Source organism: Phaseolus vulgaris, chromosome 5, assembly GCF_000499845.2.
Source record: "Phaseolus vulgaris cultivar G19833 chromosome 5, P. vulgaris v2.0, whole genome shotgun sequence".
Classification (NCBI taxonomy): domain Eukaryota; kingdom Viridiplantae; phylum Streptophyta; class Magnoliopsida; order Fabales; family Fabaceae; genus Phaseolus; species Phaseolus vulgaris.
Window position 1 is genome coordinate 3,916,659 of NC_023755.2, and position 24,313 is coordinate 3,940,971.

The following is a 24,313-nucleotide window of genomic DNA, read 5'->3' on the forward strand; positions in this document are numbered from 1 at the left end:
GACTATGTGATGAGCTGGGATTCTTCTCGTCCTCCTGCTTATCCTTTGGCACGCGGGACTCGGTCGTCGGGTGAACACCGGATGGTGGGGGTACCTGCGAAGGCACTCCGACGCTCAAGTCAGTAAAGCGGGTGGTTAGCTCTCAGGTAGGTGAACAGTAATAATGACATACCTTACTCCTTGAAATGCGTGCTATTTATATTATTCTAGTGGGCCTACCTTGTTGGGCCCGCTTATCGAGGTGGATACCGCTTAGGGTTGCATTACCTAATTCTTGATGATGGATTAGCTTCACTGATCTCGGTTTGAGCGTTAATTGTAATGGGGTTCGGCCGGCCAAATACCCGTGGCCTTCGGCCGTCTCAGTTGAGTCTCCAACGGTCTCGGTCGCTCGGCCAAGTCTCCAAAAGGTCTCGGCCTCTCGGTCTCTCGGCCAAGTCTTCAAGGGGTATCGGCCTTTCGGTCCCTCAGTCAGATTGACTGGGCATCGGGCAGCCAGGTGGGTCCCAGTCTCGCCCAGTACCGGTACAATAATAATGATAATAATAACAACTTATGTTTTTAAAATTTCACTTCAATTATGCTTGAAACACTATTCTTAAAATTATTAGAACAACGGAATAACATATAAAAAATATTATAAACATAATATCACAATTTTATAATATTAAAAACTTAAATAAAACATAAATTTTGGAGGTTCTTAACATTTAAAATACATATAAATGTTCAAATAAAATTTGCTATTATATTTAAATTGAAATTTCAAATTAATATTTATTAACATTTTTAACCAAGTATGCATGTAGAATAAATTTTATCACATTATTAAAAAATTATTTCTGATTTGGATATTTAATGGATGGATTTAGTGTTAATAGAATAATTTTTTTTACTTATAAATCTTATTAAATGTATTAAATAAATAAAATGTAAAACAATTAAAGTTATAATAGATACATATCTATTTAATTAATTTTATGAAATTCTTTATTTAGTGTTATTTTATTTTCGGAAAAATAAAAAATTTAAGATAAAAGTGACATGTCTAGGTATAAACTAAAAAATTTCCATTCCAAATTTTATTTCAAAAAATTAGTTTATATTATTTTTTAAAAATGTTAGATATAATTAATATACTATATGTTAACTGAATTTCTGTTTAAGACTGATTTTAAATAAAATATAATTATTTAATTCAGAATTAATTTGTTAGAAAAAGATTCTTTTGTAATTACTATATTTCATACAACATATTTTAGAGGAATAAAATTTAATCTAATATAGTTTTAAAATTATTTAAACTTTTCTCGGTACATGTATGTTTTTTTCTACATAAATCATTTAAAATATGTTTTTTTTAAATTTGATCACATTGTTATTTTTTTTCTCATTTATATATTTAACGGATGAATTTAGTTTAAATAAAATAAATTCTATTCACTTATAAATCTTATTAAGTGTATTAAATAAATAAAATGTAAAACAGTTAAAGTTATAATAGATACATATCTATTTAATTAATTTTATTAAATTATTTATTTATTGTTATTTTATCCTTAAAAAATAAAAAATTTAAGATAACGCATGTCTAATTCTAAAAAATTGCCCATTTTAAATTTTATTTCTAAAAATTAGTTTATATTATTTTTTAAAAATGTTAGATATACATTAATATAATATATTGAATTTCTATTTTAAAGTGATTTTAAATAAAATATAATTATTTAATTCAAAATTAATTTTTGTTAGAAAATATTATTTTGTAATTATTATATCATATAAAATATATTTTGAGGAATAAATTTTAAATTAATATAGTTTTAAAATTATTTAAACTTTTTTTGGTGTATGGTTTTTTTCTACATAAATTATTTGAAATTTATCACATTATTAAAATATTCTTTTTAATATGTATATTTAATTAGTAAATTTATTTTAATAAGATAAATTTTGTTTACTTGTATTAATTAAATAAAAAAGGTTCAAAAAAAATACGACAATCGTGAATCACATATTATTATTCTTAATAATAATGATTTTTTTAAAACAAAGTTTTTTTTTTATAAAACATTGTCATTTTGTTACAAATGTGAAAAATGAAAATTATGATTGTAAAATGGCTGAATAAAATTGAATGGGAAAAGTTGTGACATATGAATAGCAACAATTGACAAGTAAATGTGGTCATATGATAAAAATCGTTGTATTTAAGTAATATTCAGGAGAACATATTCCATAATTGTCAAATCGTTGCCTAAAGTTTAGGCCACACTTTTATGTTGTTACCTAAAGTAATTTTTGTGGTAATGCATATAAGTATCAACTATGCTTATTAGATATAAAGATAAGATTACATAACGTTGTATCGTTTGTCAAACAAAACACTTGTGTCTCACATGATCTAATGTTTAAACTAATATATCATCTTACTCACAAAACATGACCATGTTTATACTTATATGTTTTGAGCACATAACCCGCATAGGTTAAAAATTTAGAAAAGTTTTTACATCCCCATAATTTCTTCATGCAGTCTCATATTCTCAAAATTTGTAAATGATCCATTAAAAACTCTACAATCTATAATACAAATTTGTATTATGCATTATATAATATTGTACAATGGAACACAAATTTCAACTTCCAAATTTTATAAACCTGGAAGTCTCTGAATTCCACGTCTCGGAACTAAAGAAAAAACATTTTGAAACTTTTACCCGTATCTTATTATGCATATGTCGTGAGAATAATACTATGAGACATTTACCTAATTCGTCTAAATAAAAAAAAAATATTCAAAATTTATATCTAAAAAATTATTTTTCATTAATTTAAAAAAAATAAAAATTTGCGGGCTGACTCGTAGGCCCGCGAACCAATTCTTATGCAGGATAGACCAATAAAATCAATCCACATTTTTTATGCGGGGCGGGCCAATCCGACCTACATTTGCAGACCAAATACGAAATGGATCTATGTGGGACGAATTAACCCGCATTATCACCTTTACTTTTACTTTTAGATTTGTCATATGAAACTTTTATACTCTTTAATGAGCAAGTTAGATTTTTAATGAACAAGTTATATCATATTTTAGATGAAATTTTTCTAGAGTATAAATGAAATTATCTAAATTTTCTAATAATAACAATAAACATTTTTATTAAAAGAATAATGTTTATCAAACAAGGTTGAAACCAAGAGAACGATTGTCTTCATTCTCGGTCGATCGGTCTAACTCTCCTTTCATTTCACTACTCTGCCTCTCGTCCTTGTAAACTCCAAGTTCGGATGGTACCTGCAAAAGACACTCCGATGCTCAAGTGAGATTTTGGTATTCGGATTAAGGTTTTGGATCATGATTAAAACTGTATTACCTAATACTTGATAACTAATTAGTCTTGTTAATCTTCTTATTAAGAAGTGGACTTTAAGCCTAACTCAACCCCATAAAACCGGCTCATAGGGTTGAGGTTTGCACCCACTTCGTTACAATAAAAGGCTATAATCTCTAGTCGATGTGCTGAGACTTTCACTCATGTGTGACTTATTAATTTTTTGAAATATGTGAAATCTTTCCTTATATAACCAGAACATATCGGATTAACATAATATAAATATCTTACTGTTGGATTAGTAAAAGAAAAAAAAAACAAATATATTAATTACGTGAGACATAAGGAAACAGTAACCTTTTATTTATAAGTGAGTTTCAATCTTAAGGAAGGAGATATACATTTCAACAGAGAAACGCTTGAATGTTTTAGCCCAAGACATTTTAATTAGAATAATAAAATAAAATATTATTCTCCAACAAACTTAAAAATAAGAATGAGTAACACATGTTTTTTAAAATATTTCAAATTTAATTATTTTTTTAAGTCAGACACATGCTTTTAGTCATCTCATTCTAAATTATATTAATTTTGGTCGTTCAAATGTTATTTAAATCACTTCTCTCGAAAAATGATATATTTCAAAATTAGAGTATTACAATAAAACATTTTTTAAAAAACAAACTAAAACGAATTTAAAAAATTTTAGACACACATGAACATATGACCCAGTGAGCAAAACAGCTTGTTTTGAACGCCAACCAAAGCACGCTTTCTTCTGTTCGTTGAGTCGTTGGTGAATTCGTATCAATACCCAGAAGCCATGATATTCATTGATGGCCATCCATTCTCTACCCATTCATCCTCACCGTCTCAACCTCAGGTACCCCTTTCTTCCTCTCTCTCTCTCTCACCCATTTCCCTGTTCGTGATAACGAAGTGAAAAAACTAACTATTTTCACTGCATCATGCGTTATTCACTTTTCTTCTGGCTATATATGTCACAAATATTATTACTTTTTAATTAATTGGTGGAATTCTCTGATGGGCATGTTCTATTTGGATTACGCATTCTTGTTGACTTGTTCTTCTGATACAGTTTACTTGATTTAGAAGAAGCACAATCATAGAAGAAAACTAGGAAAATGTAAGTGAGACCCATTTCTCTAGGACCTCTTCCGAGTGTTGTCAGTATTGGGTTTCGATTTTTTTAGTTTTGTAATTTAGGATCAGTTTTTTTTTGTGGGAGTTTTAGTTTTTAAATGTGAAATCCAAAGCACACAAATCAGTCACGATTTGTAATTCGGAGTTAATTGGTGGAGATTGACGTGGCCATAGTGGGGGTGGCGTTGGAGTGGTGGGTTGGTAGCGGTGGTGCTTGAGGTGGCGGCTGTAGTAGTAATGGCTACAACAATGATGACGGTAGTGGTGCCGGTGGTTATGATGCTGACGGTGGCAAGGGTGGTTGCAGTGACTGCTGTGGTGGTAGCAGCAGTAGCAGTTGTCTGTATTGTTTACTGGACAATTGGGTTAAGTTTGTGGCTTTCTTTTAAATGATACTTGGACCACTTATTTAATGGTGTGATTCATTCATTAGTTTTCCTGAGAACAAAATCTAAGATGGAGAAAATTGAAGGCATCTAAGATTAAGAAAACTGAAGGCATGGTGATAGATAAAATAGGGTCAAAGTATAAGAAACAGGCTAAAGTTGTATTTCATTCGAGTTCACCATACAGACGTCGTAGGTTTTGTTGTAACAAGAGAGACCTAACAGTCCTTTTATTTTTAGTCCTAGACCTGTAAAAGCCTGATTCCTACTGGATGAAGGACTTTAGCCAAGAGGGCTTTTTGACACTTCATTTGGGCCTGTCTGCCTCGTCATTGGGCTTGCTAACACATGGATATAGCAATTTTGTGTGCATAGACTTATCACTTGACCTTCTATACTTACATAGGACCTCTTGTCTACAAATTGCCATGTTCTTCACTAAATAAATTATGGTAACTTACACCTCAAAGGCAAGGAATTATAGAAAGATGTAATGATATAGCTTATTATTTCTTAGGCTATGTTTTAATGCATAGCTCCTGAAAAAATGCATGACATATTGAGTTGTTGTTTGCATGATTGGAAGTTACAAGGTTTGTGATGCAAGTATAAATATGATTTTAGTATCATTTCATAAGCATGTGAAGACTTGCATTCTGTGCTTATGAACAGGGAAATGATATTCTACTTGCTTTGCTGGAAAATCCCAATCTGATATCAGCCTCAAGCTCTTTTAAAGCTAATCCAGAGAGGAAGTTCATTGCATCTGATGAGCCTGGTTCAGAGAGATCAAAATGGGTTTATATATTCCAGAAAGAATATGCTACAGTTGACCCTGCCCTCGTTGATGTAACTTTTTAACCCTCTGTAGTGTCATTAAGATAATATAGATTACTTTAAACGCAACCGTTACCCTTTTACTTTAGTGACGAGTAAAATTGTAAATTTAATTTTATACCAGTTCATAGTCCATTGTTTTATGCCACTAATAATCTTTTGCATGCAGGCCATTCATACTTAATTGAACTGTAAGTAACATCATCTGTGGAATTTCTTTTTCCAATCCTGAATATTCTGAGTTCTGCCTTGCATTGCATCCCATTTTGTCCATTTTTGCCTTGTGTATTTCTTTGATCTTTTTTCTTTTATTTGGCCCCTGTTGGCCTTCCTTTATGTTAGAGAAACCGATAAAGAAAATAGGACCAAAAGGCATGTAGATTCACTTTAAAATATGATGCTTTAATTAATGTTTTAAACTTTATATTAACTCAATAAACCTAGGCCTATAGTGCTTTAGTAATCTCAATGATGTTAAATAGCTGTTATAGTGGTGCCTTAGCGCTATTGCATTGTGGAATTTCTTGGATCTGCAATTGTGGCTCTGTCTGCTATTGTGGCCAATGTGTTTCTTGGCTGTGACACTCATCCTGCATCCTCTTGTCATTCATTTCTGATGAGTCTTCGTCCAATTGAACTTTGAATTAATGTTGTGTTATTCTTTATACCTTTTATTTTTATTTGCTTACAACTTAATTTTTTATGTCTATATATATATATATATATTGCTATGTGACTTCTGCTAATTTGCCTGCAATTTTTTATGTCTATGGATTATTTTCCATCATTTTCTTTGATCTTCATAGATTATTCCGAGTAATCTGAGGAATCATCAAATTTGCCTGTATGACTGGCAATTTATATTTCAATTCATTTTACTGAATTTTTCTATTCTTGTTTAAAAATGTTATTCGTGTGCTTCTTTTTCCTCCCATATCACTAGTTTGTTGGCACTGATGAAGCAACAACGTGTGTTGGCCTTGTTATCCGGAACCAAAAAAATGGAATGTAAGGAGTAAGAATTTGTGGCTAGATTACTGTATATTAAGTTTCACAAATATTCCTTCTACCAGTTGTTCAATTTATATTTTATTATTTTTAATGCAGGACATCAGTTGCTCATTTGGATTCGCCAAAAATTGTAGAAATGGGCCTTTCCCAAATGTTATCATCACTTGTTGCGAACAGTTTGGAGACCGAGTTGGATGTGCTTTTCCTTCTCTTTATTTTCTACTTTCTATAACAGTTTTATGTCATCAATCTGTTCAGTGACTACTTTTTTACTTAGATTATCTTCTGAAATAAAAGTTGCTTTGTCCCAACTGTAGGTGCATCTCATAGGGGGGTTTGAAGACGTGTCACTGCAAGTCTGACCAGGGTCTTCTGCTTTGTTAGTGAATTTTCAATTTTTAGTTTCCACTCAGACAGTATAATTGTAGCTGGATCGGTTGAACTTTTGTGCAGCATGAAAATGGTAGCGCAATATCAGAAAGCCCTGCATATTTGGATGGTTATTCCTTTCCTCTGTGTTCAAAGATTGTTGATACTTTAAGGTCAAGAGATGAGAAGTTTCACATCCGAACGTTCTGTGTTCTTGGACATAATACCAGAAGAGATTCTGATGGAAATACATACCCCTTTTTCAATGGATTTGTGGTCAGCTTCTGCTTTAAAATATTGTCATTACGTCTGGTTCATTTACAGTATGTGATAAACATCTTACCATCATTACAAAAGCATATTTACTTTGTTAAAGAATTCTAATTAAACAGAATTATAAAGAAAAGAGATATGGATACTGGTAACAATGCCATAACCTAATTCTCCTATTATAAAAAATAATTAAGTACAGTTATCTTAGGGTGTTACAATGCCTTAAGCCTAAGCTTACTAACAGTGAAACTAATAACCTAATAACTCTAATTAAATAAGAAATCACTGCTTAAATCACTTCCTTAACTAACTAAGTGAGTTTTTAATAATATTCTAAAGATATTGTAAAAGCTGTGCACTCTTTTAGTGAATAATTACATGTATGTTCAAACTTTTAGATGGGATCTTTGACATCTTCTATTCTATGCATTATTTCAGGTGGAGACTGCATCAGGTATTGTCTTCCCAGCTATTTTTGATGGAACTTCTAGATGTCCAGATGAGCTTGTTAGAAGAATACGAGTATCTGCTTCTTATGAAGATGCCAATTGGAATGGGAAGTTACTAGAAACATATGATTGTGGCTCTGACTGTTTCAAAATTGCTCCTTGTCGCTGGTAACAACTGAAATTTCGTGAATTCATTTTCAAATCTTGCTCGTGGAAAACACTTGTGAAGCCAATGCAGAAATAAAATGATATAGGAAGAAACTCCTGTAAAGTGAGCATGTATTAACATATATAGACAAATAAATTGTCCTAGGCCATTCATGATAGTTAAAATTGTTTTCTTATTGGGAAGTAATGAATTAAATATTTTCTCTGGTTAGATCTGATATTGATTCACAAAATCCTTTCTCTTCCATTCTGATATACTGATGCTTCTTGATCTCTTCTTATCTAGGACTCTTCGTCAATTTCATATTGCTCTGTCACTTCTGAACTATTCTGATTCGGAAATTCTTTCAATGTGCTCAACTTCACCTACTGCTGAGGCGCCAGACTTTGTGGATAACTTAAGAAGGTAAAACATATGTTTGATTCTAATTTTATATATTTCAAGCTATTGTCTTATTTTAAAATCCATCATTTCTTAAAAAGAATCTCATGGAAAATAATATTCTTGATAATTCAGTTTTTAACCAAGTTCAATGGCATCATCCAATCAATATAGGCAAGCTCACCTAGTCGGATGAAAATATGGTCGTTGTTGTCTTCAGATGATGGATTTTACAGTTTTTTGAATCATAGTTTTTGTATGATGTTCTTGAAAGATTTTCTTCAATTTATATACTTAAATGAACAGTCTAAGTTTTTCTGATAAAAGAAATTTAAAAAAAAAATCTTATGGCCTCAACTGGAAAGCTTCATTACCCTAAAAATCAACTGTAAAACTTCAAAATATTTTATTTATTTGCCTTGGTTAATCCTCATTTGTCTTCGGAGATTATGAAATTCAAACTTTTGGATCTTATTCTCTTCTCTGGTGTATTCTCTTCTGTGCAGAGTTTTTATAAGATTATAATTATCTGCACTTTTCTATGCAAATATAGTAAAATTATTAGATTCATATCTAAATCTATCTGCAGCCTATATTATTTCCTAGACTTTCATATATGTATAAACATCACGAGATAATAGTAATAATAATCACATATTCAGGCAGTGGAGTTATTTGATCGAGCATCCACACTGGACAGAAACCTTTCCCAAGAAGCAGCCTCGCATTTTTGCTAGAAGTTCTGATGAAAGGTGGATAAGGTCTTAATGACATTCCAAGGTGGCTTTGGCTAATCCTTTTAATAATTATATTAGCTTGTTATGATGCTCATCTCTCATTGGACGTTTTATTTGTCATTCATGTAAGTTATCAATTGCAGTCAAATGGTTTATGGTGTCTTAGTTTTAAACTAATAAATATAGTATCTAATTAGCATTGTTTCGAGAAGAATTTCTGCTAAGGACAACATTCGGAATATGATTATGCCAGAAAATCCGAGAAACTGATAAATGGAACAGAAATGGGGTGAAGATTAGCCATTATTTGTGAAGCTCTATCGTAAGCTTAGGATATGGTAAGAAAAACAGGTTCTTTAATACATTCTTTAAAATACACCGTTTCCTGTTGATTGAAACAAACAAGAATGTTTTGAGAATTGTGTTTCAAAGGTTATGTTGTTATCTTTCTTTTTCCAATAGTATTGTGCAAATAAGCATTGGTCTTTCCCATCATCATCTACCCCTTCTGTTTTTTGTTGTGTAATATTATTTCTAAAATTATAGGGTATGTGTAAAAAGAGAGGATTATAGAAATTGTGATTGTTACACGCATTCAATAATTTTTTTTTATAATCAAAAGAAAATAAGAAATAAAAGAAGATTTGAAAAATATCCTAATTACAACTTTCTACAAATATCTAATAAGAGCACTCTTCATTAAGTTGTTGGAGCATGTGTTATATGAGATAAGCTTGTTGCAAATATAATCTGTTTGACAACTCTTAAAGAGATTCCGTGAAAATGAATATTAGTTGATCAATGAAACTAACAAAGTGAAGGGAGATTTCTTTAGGAGTACCTTTCTTAAACAAAATGACAATCTATATTGTTGTTTGTTTTGTTAATGGATAATTAGACTGGATATAATGTGATTAGATATTTTATTAAAAAGGTGTTCACAAGAAAAAGCTAGAAACATGTGATTAAAGAAAACATTTGGTATTTTTTTGTTGTGGGAAAATTACGAGATAATTATTATACTTGGACCAAGTAGTCCCTTTGTTAATGTACACAAGAAATGATATGATCTTCTTCTTTACACAATCTCTTGGATGAGTGGAAGTAGATACTTCTCTTGGTAGGAGAGTGTTATCTACCAACACATGGTAAAAGTGCACATTGTATAGGATAAGTAGCTAAACCAAAATTTAAAAGTAGTTGTGTCAAAGAGAGTTGGTTGGTTATATAGCTTTACCTCATCTTCCAAGATATATTTGAATGTTGATGTCTAGCGGGTGAGAATAAATGTATGAGACATTCTATGTAAAATAGACTAAAATTTCAAAAATATAATTTGATCTTGTGTTAGTTTGGAGTCTCCATTGAGTTTCCGCCTTTAAATTCTTAAAGAAGGAAGATAAAATCAATTTTACCCCTTGAAGTGAAAGATGTCCTAGTCGAAAATTGTATAATTGAGTTTTCTCTTTACTAGTCATGGTAGTTTTAAGTATGAGAGAGTGACTATTGATAAGATTATTAGATTCCTCCATGTGATAAAGTTTATTCCATTCTCTAGTATGTCCAATTATTCTCCCTGAATTCTTGTCCTCTCAAATACAAAAATTACCTTGAAAAAACAGCATTACATGAAAGATTTTTGTAAGTTTTTGTATAGAAATCAGATTAATGGACAATTTAGGGACATGAATGAAACTTTTAAGGTTATGGACGAGCTTATTTGGACCTCTCTTTTTCTTGTTGTTATAAGTGAAAAATTTCTTGTTGTTAGGACATGAAGAATATGTGGAGAAGTATTTGGGTATGGGTCATATGGTCAATGGCTCTAGAGTCTAGTATCTAATAGTGAGAAAAATGTGTACTTGAAGCATTGAGAGCACATACCTGTGGGCTGGACATTCGACAATTCTCCAGCATGGTGGGTTATGCATAGTAAGGGTTACAATAGTAATTAGAGTGGCACATCAATGAAGGCTAGATTTTAGGGTTGATAGCACAATCAAAGACTCCTAAAGATCAAAAGCTTTGATACCGTAAAACTCAACCTATGTAAGGTGAGGATTTCATGACACTTATATATATATATATATATATAATCAATGTGAGATTTCCAAAATACCTCATCATGTCAAGTAATGAATATCTTGAACGGTCAAACAGTAGTCCGATAATGGTGGAAAATACCTCTAAAGAACTTGATTAAGATAGGTTTTGGATGACTTTGATGCCATTTTTTTTGTATAACAATAATGATATCATTAAACCTATAAATACATGAACCTCTTGGTTATTTTAGGAAATATAGAGTTAATTATAAGGAAACAAATCCCAATAATTATGTGATCAATATTAGCTATAAGATAAATACAAATGTCATATGAAGATTAAAAAGAAATTATAGAAACCTGAGTTAAAAAAATCAAATAAAGTAAAAGGAAATTTATATACACCATGTAGAAAGCATAGAAGACAAGATAAGTCGAATTCACAAGAAACAATAAATCATAAATACTAAGACATATTTTTTTTTTCAAATCACCATCTATGAAAATAGTCCTTTTGTCTGGTTAATGGTTGTGCTAGTGGCAAATAACAATCACATGAAGAAAAAAATAACCTGATTTTGGTCAAAAGGAAAAACTGTAGTTATAATAAGGACAATAAATCTAAGTATATTCTTTTGTCATTAAGTAAATTTTGAATTGATGAAGTTTACCTTACATGTCCACTTTAATGGTATACACCTAACGAACACCAATTGTAATCTTATATGGAGGAGGGGAAACAAGTTCTCAAGTATCACATGTTGATAAGGAAGTTATTTCTTACAACATCGTAAATTATCATTAGAAATAACTAATGACTTCACCTACAAACTTATGGATATACATAGAATCCCATGAGAAAATAAAGAAGAATTAGGAAGGAGATCAATAGTGATAGAAAAATATGTGGTGATGAGAATAATCTCTTATTATCTAATACATTTTCAATGAGAGTAATAAAAGTCACTTGTCAATTTAGATTAAGTGCAATATTGTTTTATATTAACCAATAAACTTTATATTTTTTTTAACACATGAAAACCAATAAACAAAATGATAAGATGAATAAAATCACGACACCTAGTTAACAAAAAATTAAATGTTAGAAACTCAATTAAAAAACATAAATATTCAATATTCAATAAACCAAAAAAATTAATAAAAACTTAATTAAAAATATTTAAATTTATAAGAAAGTTCAAACTTAATTACTAAGTTCTCAATCAATATTAAGGATACATTTGGTTTTTCTGATAATATATATTAATAAGGGATTTGCAAGGCTAGAAACATGTGATTAAAAAAAACATTTGGTATTTTTTTTTTTGGAAAAATTAAGAGATAATTGTTATACTTGGACTATGCATAGTTCCTTTGTTAATGTACTTAATAGTTTTGATGAATGATAATTAATATACTGATGCGGTTTTTTTTTTATGTTCTTAAGTATTTTTATATCTTTAAACGATTGTGTAATTTAATATTTTTTAATGTTTCAAAAATTATATGATCAACTATTTAATAACATGTTTAGTGTTACAACTTATATATTACATTTATCTAATTAAAAATGAATTAAACTAATTTCATAATTGTATTTTATATCTTTAAACGAATATCTAAAATAATACTTTAAATGTTAAAAAAATAACGTTTTCTTTTAATGGTAGACAATTATCAATTGAATACATTTTTTTTAATGTTATCATAGGAATAGACTAAAAACATTTTTGAAATGTTGATAATGTGTTAAAATGATGTTAAATTCACTTTTTAAGATTTTACAAAAGTAACAAGTTAGTAATTTTTCTTAAATTGTATTAATGATATGTTAAGAATGTTGTTAAAAGCCTTTAACCACATATTTTACACTGCATTTGTAAAAGTGCTGATGTTGTATGTGGTAACATTATCTTCATATTGTTAAAAGCCAATAATCTTGAAGATATGGAATATGTAAACCCTTTTTTTTTTTAATATTTTCAACTATTTCCGTTAAGTTTTGTTTCTTTCTCACTAATGGCATAATTTATAATAGATACTTATTAAGTAATTGTGGATAATTAGCTAAATTAAAATATAATAAACATAAGACAGTTTGGCCGAGTGGTCTAAGGCGCCAGATTTAGGCTCTGGTCCGAAAGGGCGTGGGTTCAAATCCCACAGCTGTCATTTCATAAATTTTAAAATTAATGTAAAATTGTGAAAAGCTTGTAATTTTTTTTTTTTTTTAAATGGACATGCTTTGTAGAGAGAAACTAAAAAGAAACATAATGTCTAATAATATTGATAAATGTTTACCCATCTTGTTATTATCTTTAATTTTGATTGCATAATTATCTTATAGTTGTTTATATCATGTCTTTTAGGTGACTTTGATAACAAAAGTTTATGATCGTCTAAATGTGAGAAACTTCGTCAATGTGATTCTAGTCTACTAGCTTGTAGGAAAAACACAAAGTGAGTTGAATATTTAACTTATTGCTTCGTTGAGGCTCGTCGTGCGTAACTCGTAGTTCGAACAATTTAATGACAGGATTAATCCGCCTAATTTACAAAAAAAATGTATTATATTTACATATTATTGAACTTGAACAATAATAGTGATGCATTTGAAGTCAAAACGAGATGATAATTAATTACTATACTTTTTTATGTTTTCTTGTTCGTGAAAGATGTAACTTTGATGTATTTATTTAATGTAAATGTTAATCTTATATTTTTTTAGCCTATTTGAATTGTGTTGTCAATGATAAACTTGTGGATTTGTTGCAACATTTATATGTAATTTTTTTTAAGATTTTATTTATGTGGACTCGTCTGAGATTCATGAGGTAATCATTATGTGGGGCATGCCGACAAAATAACCCATAATTTTTATGTAGGACGGGCCAACTCGATCAACATTTTACGGGTCAAATATACAATTGGCTAAAATGGGACAAGTCAACCTGCATTGTCATTACAAGGTGAGTTTGTATGAATATATGCGAAAAAATAAATTGTGAAAAACCTTATTTTGAATCATGCATGATGGTGATATACTTTTCCATGATTAATATATTGATGCTTCTTCTTCCCTTCTTATTTAAGGTTCTTCACCAATATCATATTACTTTCTCAACTTTGAATTATTTTGATTTGAATATTCTCCCTATCCATTCTAGATCATATCACCTCCTAACAAAGTAATTGAGGTTCCAAACTTTGTGAATAATTTTAAAAGGTAAATATATATATATATATACTTCATTTTGATTTTATAAATTTTAAGCTATTATCTTATTTAAAAGTTCATCATTGCCTTTAAAACATTGTAAATTTTTAAAAAGGAATATAATCAATGAATTAAAATAACTTTTTCTTTTTGCACCTTCATAATTTCTAATTGTACTTTCCTAATTTTTAAAATATTGTTTTACCCTTCGTAGAAATTATTTATGTGTTTTAGAAATCTTTTCGAACAAGCTTTCTATAAATTCTAGAACATGATTTCTAAAGAAAAATTTCCATAACAAAATTTTTGGAACACGTTAACACATGAAATACATTCTTGAACGAGCTCTTTAGAACAAAATTTTTATAACAAGCTTTCCGGAACAAGTTTTGAAGAACACATATGTGTTTCAAAATAAGTTTTCCATAATAGAATTTCTAGAACAAACTATTCCAAACATATATGATAGTTTTTGAAATTGCTTTGGAGGATGGAGAGTTGCAACTAGAAAATGTTCATATAGATGACAACTCGTCTCACATGTTAATCAAATCAATTTCAGTTAAGAAACTAACAAACTGTCGTAGGAGAATCAATTTGATGATGCCCTCAATCCACCATAGTGTGATATTAGAAATGCTAGTGAAAGGCTAGAGTGTCTGATTAGTGGCAAATGACAGTCACATGAAGAAAGAAATGAAATGATTTTGACCAAAAGGAAAAAAATGTAGCCATAATGAAGACCATAAATCTAAGTGTAACTTTTAGTCATTAAGTAAGTTTTGAATTGATCAAGTTTATCTCACATGCTAACTTTGATGGTATACACCTAACAAAAACCAATAGTAGTATTATCTAGAGATAGGAGAAAAAGTTCTCAAGTATCACAATGTTATAATGAAGTTCTTTCTTACAACATCATAAGTTGCCATTAGAAATCAATAATGACTTCATGTAGAGACTTAAGGATATGCATAGAATCCCATGAGGAAATAAAGAAGAATTAGGAAGAAGATAAATAATAATAATAAAATATACGGTGATGATGAAAATCTCTTGTTATCCAACACATTAATGTAGCCATAATAAAGACAATAAATTTAAGTCACTTGTAATTTTACATTAACGGTAATATCTTTTTATATTAGCCATAAAACTGGTATATTTTAATGAAATAACAATTACGACACCTAATTAATGAAAAAATAAAAAATAAGAACTCAATTGAAAAATATAAAACTAAATACTTAATAAACCAACAAATTTAATTGAGAGTTAATTAAAAAATATTCAAATTTATAAGTACGCTGAAACTTAATTATTAATTTCTCATCCAATAATAAGGATATAGTTTGTCTGGTAACCATTAAATATTTTATTAAAATGCGGAGACATGAGAAAAAGGTAGAAACATTTGATTAAATAAACATTTGGTATTTTGTTATAGGAAAATTATGAGATAATTTTTATAATTGGCCATGACTAGTAACTTTGTTAATGTACACAATACTTTTTATGTATGATAATGTGTAATTTAATATTTTTTAATGTTAAAAAACTATATGATCAACTCTTTAATAATATGTTTAGTGTTACAACTTATAAATTAAATTTATACAATTAAAAAATGAATTCAATTAATTTCATAATTGTATTTTATATCTTTAAACGAGTATCTAAAATTTTATTTGTATTATGTATTTAGTAGATATATAGTTATTAGACATTTATTATTAAATATTCATTAATCGTTAGGGGACAAAAATCACATGCAAATATTTTGCAACTCAACTAGTAATAGGTATTAACAACTCATGTTAACCTTATAACTCGGTGTCAATCACCCACGTCACCTCATAACTCGACTTATAGAGTTAAGTTCCTAAAGGATAACCTAAAATATAGGTCACACATCATACAATGTCGCATAGCGGTTACGTGAAAAAAGTCACTCTGTTGAACATCTATCAAGGCCCAATGGCTATAAATAACATCATTTCTTCATAAAGTACTTTTGAATCTCATACTCATTTATTTACTCGTATTTTCTCTATTCTTACTGACTTGAGCGTTAGAGAATCTTATGCGAGTGTACTACCACTTAGTCGAATAGTTCAAAAATTAAATTATACTCTTACAACACTTCGAAAGAACATATCATTCATCTTCAATAAGAAGAATATTTTAAATATTTAAAAAATATAAATAACGTTTTGATTGAGAATTATGAACTAATTACAATTTTTTAAATGTTATCAAATGAAAAGACTTAAAACCTTTTCTTTCTTTCTTTTTTAAACATTTTCAACTATTTTTGTTAATAGATACTTATTTATTAATTATTTGTAATTAAAGCCTAAGTAAAATATAAACAATAAGACAGTTTGGCCGAGTGGTCTAAGGCGCCAGATTTAGGCTTTGGTCCGAAAGGGCGTGGGTTCAAATCCCACAGCTGTCATTTATTTTTTATTTTTTTAAAAAAAGGCTTTGCAGAGAGAAATTACAATATGTTAAGAAAAAAATAAATAATATTGATAAATGCTTACCATCATGTTATTATTTTAGTTTTGATTGCAAATTATATTATAATTATATTTTTATTATTATATATATATATATTTCATTTTGATTTTATATATTTCAAATCATTATCTTATTTAAAAATTTATCATAACCTTTAAAACGATGTAGATTTTAAAAAAGGATTCTCATCAATGAACTAAAATAAGATTATTTTTTTCTTTCTGTACCACCATAATTTTTAATTGTACTCCCATAATTTTAAAATGCCATTTCACCCTTCCTAAAAGTGACTTCCAAATTCTGTGTTTCAAAAATCTTTTTGAACAAGCTTTCATCATACATGAAATACGTTTCAGAACAAGCTTTCCATAATAGAATCTCCAGAATAAACTTTTCAAAAACATATATCATAATTTTTTAAATGAGTTTTTTTCCCTAAAACAATCTCTTTCTTCTTCTTTTTCTTTCTTCTTCTTCTTCTTCTTCTTTTTCTTTCTTCTTCTTCTTCTTCTTTTTCTTCTTTCTCTCAAAGAGTCGGAAAACGAAAGTGTAGTGATAATGACACAACTATGGCAATAGTAATGTTGTGAAATGAAAATGAGTATTTTTTATCTTTTTAATTAGTATAGTTGTGCAGTTAGTAATAATAGAAATGCAAAAAGGAAAAGCCTTGAAATAAAATCAGTAAAACCTACTTATTTTGAATAATTCTTGATGATTCAGTTTTTTTAATCAACATACCTTCTTCTTTTCTTATCAGCAAAATCAATAGTTATTTTGTATCCTACAAAACCTTATCTGGTACCAAGAAAATATTTTTGTTTTGTTTGTCTTCAAAAGTAGGATACCGAACAATGTCTACATTCATTTTTTTTTAGGTTTAATTACCTTTTCGTCCTTATATTTATATCCAATAGTCAATTTGGTACACTGGTTTTTAAAAAATTCAATTTGATCCCTAAGTTTTTTAAAATGTATTCAAAATTGTCCTTTCTGTTAAATATCACCAAACGACGTTAAGTGGTGCTTACGTGGCAGACACGTGTAAGTTACGTGGATGGTGCTTACATTACTTTAGTGAATACTGAATTAGGGTTTAGGTTATTCAAATTGGGGATTTCAAATTTCTGATTTAGGGTTTCTAATACGAGGATTGCTCCCCTGGTTGGATTCTGTGGTGCACTTCCCTGCTTCGATTCCATTCGGAGGTGTGCTCCCCTCATTCGATTCTGTGGTGCCATCTTGTGGTTTGTGATTCGTTCGTGGGTATAGTCCCGTTTGTGGTGGAAATGTGTGTGTATAGATCTGCATCTGTATCATCATGTAGTTGTAACCGAATGGAAGTGCAACAACAACGATCGAATTCTAGCCATGGTGGTGGGAGTAGGACGACTTTTGTTGCTCCCATTTGCGATTGTGGGGAATTTGCGGTTACTATGGCTTATGAAAAAAAAATGCATTGGTATTGATTTTTTGCTTATGGTTTTGTCTAATACAGAGTAGGAGTGGCGTAAGCATGAGATGCAATTTTTTTAGATGGTGCAAGTGCATTGAAGACATTAGGGATGACAAAGATGGAACTATTGCTAGACAAAGAAACAAGATTTGTAGCTTGGAAAAGCGTTTGAAGATGTCAAGAAAGTGGATAAAGATGTTGTTAGTAGGGTTGTGTGTTGTTGTTGTAATAAACCTTGTTATGTTGATTATTTTCTTAAAATTCCCTTGAGTGACGTCTGAATGTATGTTTTGGTTGGGATTATGATTGAAAGAATTAATGTAATATGTATTAGTGTGTTGAGTTGATTATGTCTAGTATGTAATATGTATCCTGAGATCTGTATCAATGAAAAATGAATTTTAGCAAGTGGTTGGCATAGAAGTTATGTACTATTTTCTTGTTTTGTGGTGCTGCATAATTTTGGGGTTGAAAAAGTTGGCATTGTGGAAAATAAGAATGGTGTAACCAAATTAAGATGCAAATTCATTCTTGAAATTAGTATCAGAATAAACTAACATGGGTTAGACTTGCTTAGCTTGAACATTAATGTTAAATACTGCATCTAGTATACATCTTAAGCTTTTACTTTTTTATGAGACAATAAAGTTCAGCTATCCTGTGTCTAAATAAGGTGATATGCATCTCATAATGGTCTAATGGACAATTTCACAATGGTTGCAATGAGCGAAGTAAACTGATTAGTATCATAAACAATTAAAAACTCTGATTTGGACAACACAACAAGAAAATTCAAAGCAAGCAGAGGCCAATCTCATCAAAGACTAAATAAATGGAGGAAAACTGTGATGTTATAATAATATAAAGGTAAAGTATGTAAAAGTAATACAAAAGATATGTAATACATTAGAAGATAAAGCACAAGCAAATTTTCTTCATTAATGAATCCATAAGAGCTACCACAGTTTGGTCCTATAATAATTGTTTTTCAAAATACATATGTTTAGAAATGAGTGAGTTCCAAAAGCATTCATGGCTTCCAAAAGCGGCCTCTGATGGACTGTAACTTAAGCCTCGTGTTGGGTCTTGAAAATGTTGCAGTTGATCTTGTTGTCCTTCGAGCTGCCTGAGATGGCCCTGGTACACTTATAGCTGCCTGATTTGGAGCTTCCTGAGGTGGCCCTGGTGCACTTGTAGTTGCTTGACTTGGAGCTTGCTGAGATGGCCTTGGGTGAGATGGTCGTTTTGCACTTGAACCTTGTTCAGATGGCTTTTCAATGCAAGACTTTCTATTGTGGCCAAGCTTATGACATATCCCACATTTTTTCTTTAACCCAGTTTGGCCTAACTGAGTCTTGTTCTTCATTACCTCCCATGGCTCTAACCTTCTCTTCTTTTTTGGTCTTCCAGGCATCTTCTTTGTGGGAGGTGGCACAACATCTGACATTTCAGTTCTTTCCCATACTTGTTCACCATTAACTGGATAGATAATTGTGTTGTACACCTCTGCATATGTTTCCTTCTTGTACCAAAATGAAATGAAGTTCACTGGATCTACATTCAGAAATTTCATGGCAGCAAGTGCATGGCAACATGGTATTCCAGTCAACATCCATTTTCGACAGCTGCACTGATGTAGCTCCAAGTTAACTGCATACTTTTCTCCAATGGTAGAGGTATGTCTCATGCTGGCTAACTCTTCTGATTCCCACTCTGTATCTAACAGCCCTCTATCATTCACAAAGGTTCCTTCACTTTCATCGTCATCAACACCCAAATCATGCAAATCATATGTACAATTTGGTTCTAAACCTTCAATAGGATTATTGGCTCGCCTTTTACTTCGGCATCTATGCCTAACCTCGCCTTTAATTATAGTACCCTCACCCTTATCTGTAGAACCCTCACACTCACTGTCACCCTCACCCTCACCGTCAACCTCACCCTTATCTCTAGTACCCTCACTCTGAACTTCAATTTCACCTTCAATAAATTCAACTTCCCTTAACCAAGAAGAATCTTCTGAAGCATGCCCAGCACCATGACCTTCATCCTCCTCATCATCTTCCTCACCCACACCTTCCGTACCATGATGCTCACCAATGTCCACACCACCACCATCTTCAACATTAGGTTCAACACCTTCGGGTTCCACACCACCACCATACTCAACATTATGTTCAAGACCTTCGGGACCACCACCATCCTCAACATCAGCTTCAACACCTTCGGCTTCCACTCCATCACCTAAAACCAACATCACTTTTGCATCTGAAGCAACATGAACTAAAAATAAATGAACTTCACCATGTGTATTTGCAATTTTCAGCATTTCTATTGCACCACCACCATCAACCAGAACCTCTAATGTATTTTCTAACTCTTCACAACCTCCACGTGAATACCACATCTCCTGTACTGATATAAACCCCATCTCCTTTAGGATGCCAACTATTTCAAAGTAACTCCATCTATCACTGTCACATGACCATGTTGATGTATCACCACCAACATATCTCGCATCACAAAATATCCCACTATGGTGGACCACAAGTTGAAAATGACCTTCTTTCATGATATGAACTTTATAAAAGGTATTCTTGTGAAATATAAATATACATATGACCACAAATAACAAACAAATTACAAACCAAACCTTCACTTAAATGTTGGACCACACATCACAAAATTATGTCAGAGACCAAATGTTGGACCACACATAAAAAAATGTTGCACATGGTGGACCCTACATCATAAACAACTCTGTATATGTTCTCTAAAAGTAATAAAAAACAGAACCACTCTGAAACTAAGTCAAAAATTACTAACCTTATAAAGGAGCAACCACAAAACGACACCACAGTCTGGATCACAATCGTTGCCCCTTCACCACCTTTGGACCACACCACATAATCGCTCCTCCAAATCGACCATGGGAACGCAGCTCACCATCGTAACTCACGATCACACCACAAAATCGAATGAGGGGAGCACACCTCCGAATGGAATCGAAGCAGGGAAGCACACCACAGAATCCAACCAGGGGAGCAATCCTCGTATCAGAAACCCTAAATCAGAAATTCTAAATCCCCAATTTGAATAACCTAAACCCTAATTCAGTATTCACCAAAGTAATGTAAGCACAATCCACGTAACTTACACGTGTCTACCACATAAGCACCACTTAACGCCGTTTGGTGATATTTAACATAAATGACCATTTTGAATACATTTTAAAATACTTAGGGACCAAATTGAATTTTTTAAAAACCACTATACCAAATTGACTATTGGTTATAAATATAGAGACGAAAAAGGTAATTAAACCTTTTTTTTAACATGTTCTTGAAGAATGATTCTTAGAAAGTTTTAGATACCTAAATGAACAATCTAATTTATTCTTAGTTTTTTTCTGAAAACAAAAATACAAAAAATTATTGTAATGCTAGTGACACTACACCAAAAAGTAAAATTAGCTGTAAAAGAAAGTGAAGGTGATGCTAAGAACCCTAAATAGTATCCACTAAGCCTTCATTATTAAAAAATAAAAAAATAAAGCGTGGGTAAGAGTGAGTTATATGAACATAAACTAAAAAATAAAATAAAAAAATTGTGTATGTCAAATGGTCACAACTGAAACTATAAATAATAAATAATAATAAAAATTTAAAATTTTGTAGGTTAAGCCCACGCAAACATAATATATATATATATATATATATTTAAATTAAATTTAAATATGTAATAAAATTATGAAGGTTAAGCTCACGCTTGTTTAAAAATTGTGTGGTCAATCCGTTGACTAAGCCCATGTTTCTTTGAATAAACAATATAAAATATAATTTTGTTTAGGCAACATGTAGGCTAAGTCCACGCTTGTTTAAAAATTATGTGGCCAACATGTAGGCTAAACTCATGCTTCTTTAAATAAACAATATAAAATATAATTTTGTGTGGGGAGCATGTTAGGCCTACGCAAAAAACACACCACTTGTGTCCCATCCCATACACCCGCCACTATTTTTATGTCAGCATATTAGCTTCCAAATTTTAATGATAACTACACTTTTGCGTCCATTTATTATAGCTAGTGTCCCTTTTTGACCCATGCTAATAAACATGTTTTTTGTAATGTGAAAATGTTTGTTTTTTTTCCTTAGTAGCCTTAATTTCAACCCTAAAACCTTCTAACTCCCTCCATTTATGCCTTCGTTATATTTTTCATTACAATGAAATTCAAACTTTTGGATTTGATCCAAAGGTACTTTGGAGTGTGTGGCATTGACCAAGATCCTATTTCAAAGATTCAAATATAAAGTTTTTTACTAGGATCAAAATTTCAGCCTTTTTCATAGCATAGAGATTTCTGGCTACATGTGAGCTTATTCTGTATTGAAGTGAGAAACAAAAAAATATTGAATTTTATTGATGAAACAAATATTTAATATACAATGACAAATCCAAAAATTATCTCAACTAATTATTACAATAGAATAAGTGTTAATAATTTTTTTTAACTTATCAATACAAGTATTAAATGAAATATTAAACAAAGATTTAGTAGAAACATATGCAGGTTGACAAGAAAATATATTTTATGTCTAGTTAGTGGATGAGTTAATGACAAATAAGAGTGTCATGAAGAAATAAATGAATTGATTTTGATCAAAAAGAGAAATATTTGTAACCATAATAAAGATCTATAAATTTAAATGTAACTTTTGGTCATTAAGTAAGTTTTGAATTAAGTTTTGAATTGATAAGTTTATGATGCTAACTTATACACAACCAGTTGTAGTCTTATCTAGAGGTAGGTAACACCTTTTCTTAAATGTTATTAATGATATGTTAAGAATGCTGTTAAAACTCTTTAAATTTTACACTGCATTTGATACTGTTGTATATGGTAACATTTTCTTCATATTATTAAAACCCAATAATCTTGCAGATATGCAATATGTAAACCTTTTCTTTCTTTCTTTTTCTAAATATTTTTAACTATTTCCGTTAAGTTTTTTTCTGTTTCTTACTAAAGCATAATTTATAATACATACTTGTTAAATAATTTGTTTTAATACATAACTAAGAAAATGTGAATATCATAAGACAGTTTGGCCGAGTGGTCTAAGGCGCCAGATTTAGGCTCTGGTCCGAAAGGGCGTGGGTTCAAATCCCACAGCTGTCATTTCTTAAATTCTTTTATTTTTTTAGAAAGTTTGTAATTTTTTAAAAAATAAAATAGCGTACTTTTAATAATAATGATAAATGTTTAGGATCATCTTATATAATCTTTAATTTTAATGGCATAATTATATTAGAGGATAATATATTTTAGGTGAGTTTGATAATAAAAGTTGATGATAGTTTAAAGTGAAAAATTTCACTAATACGATTCTGGTCTACTAATTTATAAAAAAAAACATAAAATGAACTGATTATTTTAACTTGTAGGTTGAGGCTCATCTAGTATAATTCGTAGCTCGCAGGAGTGAAGAACGAGAATAACATGCCTAATTTGCACACAAAAAATGTATTATATTTACATATTATTGAACTTGAACAATAATAATGATGCATTTGAAATCAAAACAAGATGATAATTAATTACTATATTTTTTTCGTAGATGAAAAAATAATTTATTTTTATATTTTCTTGTTCAGGAAAGATTTAACTTTGACATATTTATTTAATGTAAATGTTAATCTTATATTTATTTAGCTTATTTGAATTTTATTGTCAATGATAAACTTATGGGGTACAACAAATATGTGAAACATTAAAATAAAATTATTGTTGCAACAATATATGTAATTTTTTTAAGATTTTGTTTATGTGGAATAGTCTGGAGGTTCACATGTTAATCATTATGTGGGATATGCTAACGAAACTAACCCACAATTCTTATGCAGGACGAGCCAGGTCGACCAACTTTTTATAAGTCAAATATAGAACAAGTC

At 30.2% G+C, this 24,313-nt stretch overlaps 2 protein-coding genes and 3 non-coding genes across 5 annotated transcripts; 4 read left to right on the forward strand and 1 right to left on the reverse strand.

Annotated features, from left to right (window-relative positions):
* Positions 1–3,976: 3,976 nt before the first annotated feature.
* On the forward strand, positions 3,977–9,573 carry LOC137834902 (protein N-terminal asparagine amidohydrolase). The gene is made up of 9 exons (XM_068643131.1): positions 3,977–4,221; positions 5,561–5,737; positions 6,669–6,733; positions 6,833–6,932; positions 7,054–7,092; positions 7,190–7,381; positions 7,817–7,995; positions 8,282–8,401; positions 9,040–9,573. The coding sequence occupies exons 1-9, from the start codon at positions 4,162–4,164 to the stop codon at positions 9,143–9,145; spliced, it is 1,038 nt and encodes a 345-aa protein (XP_068499232.1). The 5' UTR covers positions 3,977–4,161; the 3' UTR covers positions 9,146–9,573.
* A 3,678-nt stretch (positions 9,574–13,251) lies between these two features.
* Positions 13,252–13,331, forward strand: TRNAL-UAG (transfer RNA leucine (anticodon UAG)). The gene has a single exon. It is a non-coding gene; the product is annotated as a tRNA-Leu (tRNA).
* A 3,423-nt stretch (positions 13,332–16,754) lies between these two features.
* On the forward strand, positions 16,755–16,834 carry TRNAL-UAG (transfer RNA leucine (anticodon UAG)). The gene has a single exon. It is a non-coding gene; the product is annotated as a tRNA-Leu (tRNA).
* Positions 16,835–19,385: 2,551 nt separating this feature from the next.
* LOC137836149 (uncharacterized) lies at positions 19,386–20,930 on the reverse strand. Its single transcript, XM_068645005.1, has one exon. It carries the CDS (start codon positions 20,928–20,930, stop codon positions 19,386–19,388), a length of 1,545 nt encoding a protein of 514 aa, XP_068501106.1.
* Positions 20,931–23,460: 2,530 nt separating this feature from the next.
* TRNAL-UAG (transfer RNA leucine (anticodon UAG)) lies at positions 23,461–23,540 on the forward strand. Its single transcript has one exon. It is a non-coding gene; the product is annotated as a tRNA-Leu (tRNA).
* The last annotated feature ends 773 nt before the right edge of the window (positions 23,541–24,313 follow it).

Coding starts and splice junctions, on each gene's coding strand:
- LOC137836149 (XM_068645005.1), bottom strand. CDS start 20,930: ATGAAAGAAGGTCATTTTCAACTTGTGGTCCACCATAGTGGGATATTT.
- LOC137834902 (XM_068643131.1), top strand. CDS start 4,162: ATGATATTCATTGATGGCCATCCATTCTCTACCCATTCATCCTCACCG. Junction 6,933..7,053: donor GTTTGGAGACCGAGTTGGAT/GTGCTTTTCCTT, acceptor TCCCAACTGTAG/GTGCATCTCATAGGGGGGTT. Junction 7,996..8,281: donor AAAATTGCTCCTTGTCGCTG/GTAACAACTGAA, acceptor CTTCTTATCTAG/GACTCTTCGTCAATTTCATA.